The following is an 8094-nucleotide window of genomic DNA, read 5'->3' as shown; positions in this document are numbered from 1 at the left end:
TTTTTTCTTGAACTCCGATTCTGCACGATTTTGCCCCCCTGCTTCAGGGCTAAAGTAAGAGGGTACAAAAAAAAGTGCACAGGGTACATTCAAGTACTCAATGAGTACAATCCAAACCAACAAAAAAAAGTTAGATTTTTCAAACTTCGATGCCAACTTCACATAGCTGATATTACCTCACGCTTATTCCTCACTGGTTCAATCGTCTGAGGCGGTTTATTCAAATTCAAAATTTATTTTCACTCAATTTCGAAATTTTCAATCATGACTTTTGGAATTATATCGCACGGTAGTGCACGTTCGGTCTCGCAAGAAAAAAGCCTGATGCCTATTTGTTCATATATTTTTTTAGTTCAGTGGTTTAATGGCTGTTGTTGGGTTTATTTTCTCCAGAGTGGTCGTAAGACGTTGGGTGGATTCGAATAACATTGAGGGAATTGTGGATAAAATACGGATAGTTGGGGGAAATGATGGGGGGAATTTCATGTTGTTGCAAAGGCAGAGGAGTTTTCTTTATTTAAGGGAATTGCTCTCGGTTCAAGAAAACACTCGGAGGGAGTGGAATCTCAACAGGGACGACCTTATTTAGCCACAGTCAATTCCGAAATATTAACAGGATCAATGTAGTTGGGCGCAATGTTTTCCCTCGCATTTCCCATTTCAACGATTTTCGGTTCATGACTTAATATTTTTATTAACATAAAATACCTCTCAATTAGTAGATTAGAAATAAAATAATATAATATACTTGTGGTTAAAGAAAACGTGTAGATTAATAATAACTTGTCCAATTTATGACTTTTATGTTTCGCGTGGGAAACATTGTGAATTATATTTTCATGCTCGGTATTAAAACTTTCACGTGAAAATTAAACTCTTCAATAAGTCTCGAGGGACTTAACAACTTCGCGGAGAGAATGGAGACAATACTGTCAGCATTATCAGAGCCAGGAAAGTTATAATAGCAGTCATATTTTGCCTTCTCAACATTATCCTCAATTAGTGAATTTCAAAAACATATAGATTACAATGATGATTACCAGAACCTATCCACAGAGCTAAAATATTCCTTTATTTTCCATGTATCATTGAAAACTGCGAAAATTTCCGTGAAAATCGAAATTTCTTTGTAACAGAAACCAGCGAATGATTGCCTTTACACTCATCGCTTTATTGTGGCATGAAAATCGATCATACAGTACCACGGTGTGTACCTAACGAACAACTAGTACAACTAATTTCCCCCCATTCGCTGATTTCTCAATTAATTGATGAGGCTGAAAGAAAAACTTCTATTCCACTTACGCTGCACTCTGCACTCTGCACTCTATTTCCCTCAATATTTGCACAGAACCAGGCATGAAGGGTAATTGTGTAATGTACTTACGGGCATTTTCAGGTTGTTGAGATTCTTCCGACGTTTACCCAGTCGGAGGGAGGAAACTCATCAAAAATCCGCAGAACCTTCTGCTTTTTAATTGGGAAGAATTTAACCGTTAAAAGCCCCACCTTTCATTAATATTGCAAATCGTGAATCAGATTTTTCTTTTGCTACACCATTAATTGGGAACGAATTCAATCATGAACTCTGTCAATTACATAATATTAATGACATCTTGAGTGATAGACTATCAATAATAAATTTTTTTTCGTGACCTTCGAAATTCCTGTTAGTTCCGCAATTTTATGTCACGCACATTCTCCTGAATTTCCTAACCGACAGCGTCCGGGGATAATGAATCTCAATCAGACCAATTTTTCCATTGAAAAAGAAAAAAGAACGTCCAACAAAAGAATCCCCTAAAAGCGTTGGACATTGCCCAATAAATTACAAGGAAAGATCGTTTCCGTCGAAAGCGTCAATTTTTCACTCTCCAATTGTACAGGAAAAAGTGAAAGAAATTTTTAATGTAACACGTCTTCTAACGGAAAGCTTTACCATCACACGAGGTGAATAAAGTTCATGATAATACATGTCGGGATAAAAGCCCGACTCTTTTCTCTGCGAGGATTCGACAGGTATCACCCCCATTGGCTATATTGGTTATATCGGTTGTATTGGCTGTGCCATTGGCTCCAGAATGACGTTGGATTTTTGTTATTTACCTGATTCATGTAGGATCTCACAAACTCCATGCTTTGATCAAGGGCGTATGTATCACTGCTACACGAGTCGAGAATCAGTGCTCCAATGGTTGTATTTGGTAATAAATCGTTACTCATGTTTATCTCATCAAGAGCAAAGAGCATGGCCTCCAGGCGTTGTACCCCCTTTTCCTCTTTCACAGCACCACATGGTGATTCACCACCCACTCCAGCAACCTAAACGTTCCATATCGAAGCAAACACACATTTTATTAAATTAAATTTCTTGTGTGTCATTGCACGCGGACATTTAAATTCTCTCATCTCGGTACGTCCGGTACGAAATTTATGCAATTTTTTATAAACCTCTCAATATTGTTCTGCATTTTAAATTAATACGCAATGCTGATCTCTCTATTTAAATAATACTCTCCTAAAAATGACACATCAACTGTTCACAAAATGTTCATCGTTTTCCAAAAGTGTAAACAACTTATCACGATGTTACACACCGAAGTTTTTGCTAATATCCATTCACCCAACTTTTATCGGCGATTGTAGAAAAATGTATGTTGATACAATTTTTCTCTTACCCATACATGTACTCGAGAACGTTTGGCAAACAGCTCCATAAATTCAGAGCTAAACCTCTCGTGAAACATCGAGGGAGCATATTTACACATTTGAGGAAGAGAAAAATATATGAAAAGGAAAAAAAAAAGAAATAGGGCAGAGAATACTTTGGATGGAGTACCTGTTCGTGCATCGGAAATATTCCACCGAATATGACGTCGCCATCGATGCGTATGAGCTTCGAGGTGTCTTCTTCACTGTGTTCACTGGATTCTTCGTAACAGTCACTAAGCAGAAGATAGGGGAATAGACACATCCACAATAGTACTTTGCGAGCTCTAATAGTACTCATCCAAGTCGGACGATCACGATGCAGTGCCATTTTCACTGGAAGCAATATTCCAATGACTGGGATCAATCGCACTTAAAAAAATTATCATTCCGTCATTATCAAATAGCATTTATTAATATTTTGCTGGAACAACAGGATGATTGGAAAATTAATATTGCAAACGTTTCCGTAGTATTTCTCTCTTTCCTCGTTTTATCCTCGAGAGTTTTTCGTAAAAGCTTTGCTATTTCCCAAATGCCTGACAGTCATCCATAATAACTGCTGGAAAAGAAAAATACGGGAACAAAAATCAATGGCTTCGTACACGAGCGAAACACTTTTTAGAGAATGTCATTCCGTAGGTTTGCAGTCTCCTCTACAAGAATAAGCACAATCTCCCTCGGGTGCAATTACCTCATCCAGTTTCATCGCATCGCTGATAAATGGATGAAAAAAAGTACAGGCAACGTTTCAGAAATACCACTTTTTCCGAGGATGAATGCAGCTGGTACAATACTGTGGTGCACGGATTCAACGGTTTACAGGCATTTCCAATATGCTGGAATAGAAAATCGAGGCAAACTTTCCACTTCAATACAGACAATATTTTGAAAAACGAATATTCGGAATAGATTTGGATAATTTCAAGAACCGCAGGCCTTTGATTCAATCCGCACGGATAAAAAATAAATAAATAAATTCGCCATCATGAGCACCTCTCGCCTTTTTATCATTAAATTTTTTCCGGAGAAGAGACAGAAAGTGCATTTCCCGGTGCGTTCAGTAGGCAACGAACCAAAATATCCTAACGGCCATGAGAAAATTATCCACCCCATGATAATCAGCGAAAATGTAATATTCGCAACTAGAGTGGAGTTTGTATTTATGAAAACCAAGGTAAAACTCGTGAAAACGACTTTCAAGTATTCTCCCTGTAATTAACCATCCGTCAGTTGAGTTCCAGCTTTCTGCACAATCTCAGCTTTTTCTCAAACATCTGTCTGCCATTTGTGGGTGTGTGATTTACAACCCGTGGACGTGGAAAATCTAGCCCAGAATTAGCCAAATGAGAGTTAACACGGCATACCAGGAGTTAAAACATGTCAAAGTGGTTTACAACCAGGGTTATACCAACACTAGTGCCACTGTGATTAACCTCAGGGTGTTCTACCGTATCTACCGCACTAAAGCCTCTGTCCTCACCTGTCCTGTGATTTTCGATACGGCATTTCGTGGCAGATGGATATTCCTAATAGCAAATTAGGGGGATGTAGTGTATAATTTCATGCGAAACTTCTCCATTCAGAATTTCTCGGGATAGACTAACAATGACGACGCAATGGTAATCTCCACCAGTACTGTACTCATTAATGTAAAGTGATCCATCCCGTCGAAAGTTTTCAGGAGAGATCGTCGTAGTTATCAACATAATAACCATATCTCAAACAATCAACTCAAGTTCCAACGGAGGGAAATTAAAACATCTGATGAAACGCGTGATATTACGTAATATTTCTTAAAAATTATAAAATTATGGCTAAATGAGAGCTGACGATAAAGCGTTATTGTGGGTCATTCATTTATTGCATTTCAAGATCATGATAAAATAATATAGATTCGGGGCATGTCTAATCTTCCGTGAAATGCGCGACTGAGTGTTGTTTTGTTGAGGAGAAATAAATGATAAATATCATTGTAATTCATGGGATATTAATCTGATATTGAGAGGTTGAGAGGACAAGAGGAGAATAAATCGTAACGAAAAGTTTGTCAAATCTGTCTCGGAAACTACTAAATCATGATGAGTCTTCTTTTCAATTTAGAACGATTTTTCAATGTCTCTTCAATGCTGCAACTGACAACATTTAATCCATCAAAAGAGAAGAATCGCGTTCTCCATTCCAACAATACTACCCCCCATTTAAAAATGTTTTCTTTCCGTTTTTTAAACAGAGAGAAATATTTTGGGAGAAATGAATTTTGAGACGTCTCAATGATTTAGAAGGAACGAATTCGTAGTTTGGAATTAAGAATGTTTTATTTTCCGCTGAGAATTCATTTCATGAAAGGCAGGATGGAGACGAGGGATCAACGGACGTATAGAAAATCATAATACTCTCATATGGAAATGCATGAATTGGAAAATTGTACCTTCGAACCCTGCACTCGTCCGGGTTTTTCGCCTGAGAACCCCGACTTCAATCACAAAAAATTCTACTATCCTGGTATACAAGAAATACGAAATGATATAGTGAGAGAATATTTCTGGAAAATCCAGGGCTCATGAAATATCCCACGGTCTCTAGAATCTAGAGTCTAGATGTAGCTCTGGGCGAACCATAGACCCACTATTGCGGCAGAATTCCAGATTATGATTCATTATGCAAATCTCGTTAGATGGGTAGAGAGATGGTAATATATAGTGGACAGCAGAGCTGTCGTCCTCATCTCATATAATAATGATTCCCAGTTGAATTACGAGCTCTTGAATTGATGGAAATGCTAAGCCCCGGGTAGATAACTAGTTTCGGTGAATTATCGCAAGAGGTGGCGAATCGTTGAAGCAAGTAGTGATAATATTTTTTTCTTGGCTTTGAAATACTCTGAATGTTGATGCCAGATGGCAGAGGTCATAAAAAATGGCGCTAAAATTCTATGTGAAATCACTTGATGGGAACAATTTGTCCCAGGAAGGAGAAGGGAGAGGGCACTTTGCACCAAGTGACTTTTTATTTAATTTTTCAAGTGCAGAGGGAGAAGATAATGCCGTCATGTTCGTGAAAGTGAGAGGAGTCGACAAGTGGTGGAGATGAGGCTTATGTTGAAGTGAAATTTTTTTCAAGGAATATTCACGAGAGTGAAGGGCTGTGTAATGAACAAGCAAAAATTTTCGAATTGAGAGCATCTTTGCTCTGGGATAGAGAGTACAATCCTGATCCTTTGATTAATTGAAGTTGTCAGCGATGATTCTTCCGCAATTCAAAAAAATTCACGTCATCATGACGGAGTAGTTCTCCGCACACAAATTATAAACTTCTATTTAATTGAATAAATTCTACTTGCGTTGGGGAAACTAGTTCCAGGTAGAATTTTCATGTGTCATCGAGCATTCAAAAAGTTTTCCCGGTGAATTTTTTTTATCGAACAACCAGGGAACTCCGTTGGTAAATAGTATATGGAAAACCTTTGGTTTCAATTCGGTGGAATCAGTGGACTTGAAGAATACTTTTGACAACATTTTGAAAAGAAAAAATATTTCTACAGTCTAGTACAAAAAATCATGATTATTCGTATTTTCATCTGACAAAAAAACTTGATTGTTGTTTATTCAAAGCAAGACCTGATGAACCTGGTGAACGGATTAACTGGATAAAAAGTAGTTTCACTGGAATGTGCGGTCATCCCTTGTATCCAACGACATGCAGACGACTAGGATTCCTCCCCGATGGCGGGAATGAAAATAAAATAGGATTATCCCCAAGCGCTCAATCCCAGCAATTGACCTCAGTCCTGCATCACATTTTTTTTTATTAAATTACTATAAATTCCCACAACAACGGCTTATGCCTTCATTCGGGACATTATATAGCCAATCCACTAAAGTTTCCCTCCAATAAAAATCCCAGGAACAAAACTCCATCACTAGAAACTTGCAAGTTGCTCGATAAAAATCCGCACTTGTAACTTTTTTTCACTCGCTAACATTCGTCCGCTCCATTCAGCTGTAGCGGTTATTCTCCTTGGCTAGATCCATACCAATCCAAAAAAAAAAATCACAAAGGATTTCCACCCTCACTTCCTCCACCCACTCACCCACTCGCCCTCCCACCTCATCCGTTCATCACAAAACGTAAAACTGAAAACACATAGAAAGATGAAAAACGAAGGAAAAATCATGAAAGGAATCATAAAAAATTTCACGACAGAATAATTCAAATAAATTCGTAAATGCGGCAAAAAATCTCAGAAAATGTACAGAAGAGACAGCTAGTTTGACTCGCGTAAATCCCACTCGTACATCCCCCTGTGACGTTGAGAAAAGAAATATATAGACACAAGGAAATATCGGAGGAAAGAGAAATACCATGGTCGCAGAATAGCTCGATTTTTTATTCGCAATGAAATATCCAGCTAGAGTTTCTAATTGCAATTATTTCCCCAACTTTTGTAAATATTTTCCAGCGACGCGTGTATATATATATATAAATATTCTTATATATTTCCATAGCAAGAGTCAATTAATTTCGCAGGAGAATTCTTTCGGTCCATTAACCGCTCGAAAAATGGCGTGACAAAGGAAAATAAAATAATTACAAATATATAAATGTGACTGTCATGCGCAGATATTTCCGGTTTCTCAACCATATTTACATAGTAGAAACAATTATGTATCTCATTATATGCAGTAGGGGGAAAATTTTCATAACGAGTTTTCGTTTGCTCACGGCATGTTGCGCATAACCACTCGATTTAATGTAGCGATATCGAAATATAGATCCTGATGAAGAATTTATGGATGGAAAACATTGAAAATTCCGCATATCCGGTAACTGTTTGAACAATTTCACTGTGTGAATAGCAGTGAAGATAAAACATTCGCGTTATTGATAATGGTTGACGATGAAAATATTCTCATTTGGAGAGGAATAAAAAAATATATTTAATTCGACTATATTTTGACGACACTTTCATTTCAAATTGTCGTATGGGATCGATAAAACCGAGATATCCGAAAATTCTCAAGCCTTTATTCCCGGGAATTATCCTCGCGACACGGTCTCCTTGTATTCACTTGGATTTCAACATAAACTCCACCTCGAACAATTATCCACCCTTGCAAAGGGCCACACACCCCGAAGAGCCATTGCCAAGTGCCAGAGGAACATGAAGGCAACCCCGGAAAAGATTTTTCTCCACCTCGATGAACAAGCGAGGGCGCATTTTTAATCGACACCAATTATTTCGTCACATGGAATTTTTTTTCTATTCTTTCTCGTCCCCAATTCCACTTGTCTTCATTGTACCATGTTCCCATTTACCTCGACATACTGTTGCGTAGGTGAGCATTTTGTCCAGCGATGTCCGGAATATCGAAAATTGACTAA

General features: G+C 37.9%; 1 protein-coding gene across 1 annotated transcript in view; it reads right to left on the bottom strand.

The window, feature by feature from the left end:
* LOC105266308 (metabotropic glutamate receptor 7) overlaps positions 1 to 8094 on the bottom strand; it is a 38450-nt gene extending 30356 nt beyond the window's left edge. Inside the window, exons 1-3 of the mRNA XM_011304349.1 lie at positions 8029 to 8094; positions 2840 to 3045; positions 2107 to 2322 (exon numbers count right to left, since the gene is read on the bottom strand). Of these exons, the coding sequence (XP_011302651.1) occupies positions 2107 to 2322; positions 2840 to 3045; positions 8029 to 8056 (450 nt within the window). The 5' untranslated portion in view covers positions 8057 to 8094. The remainder of the gene's footprint in view (positions 1 to 2106; positions 2323 to 2839; positions 3046 to 8028) is intronic.

This window comes from Fopius arisanus, unplaced genomic scaffold (assembly GCF_000806365.1).
Source record: "Fopius arisanus strain USDA-PBARC FA_bdor unplaced genomic scaffold, ASM80636v1 scaffold00037, whole genome shotgun sequence".
In the NCBI taxonomy this organism is placed as follows: Eukaryota; Metazoa; Arthropoda; class Insecta; order Hymenoptera; family Braconidae; genus Fopius; species Fopius arisanus.
The sequence above is the reverse complement of the archived record's forward strand: the minus strand, read 5'-3'. Positions and strand labels throughout refer to the sequence as shown.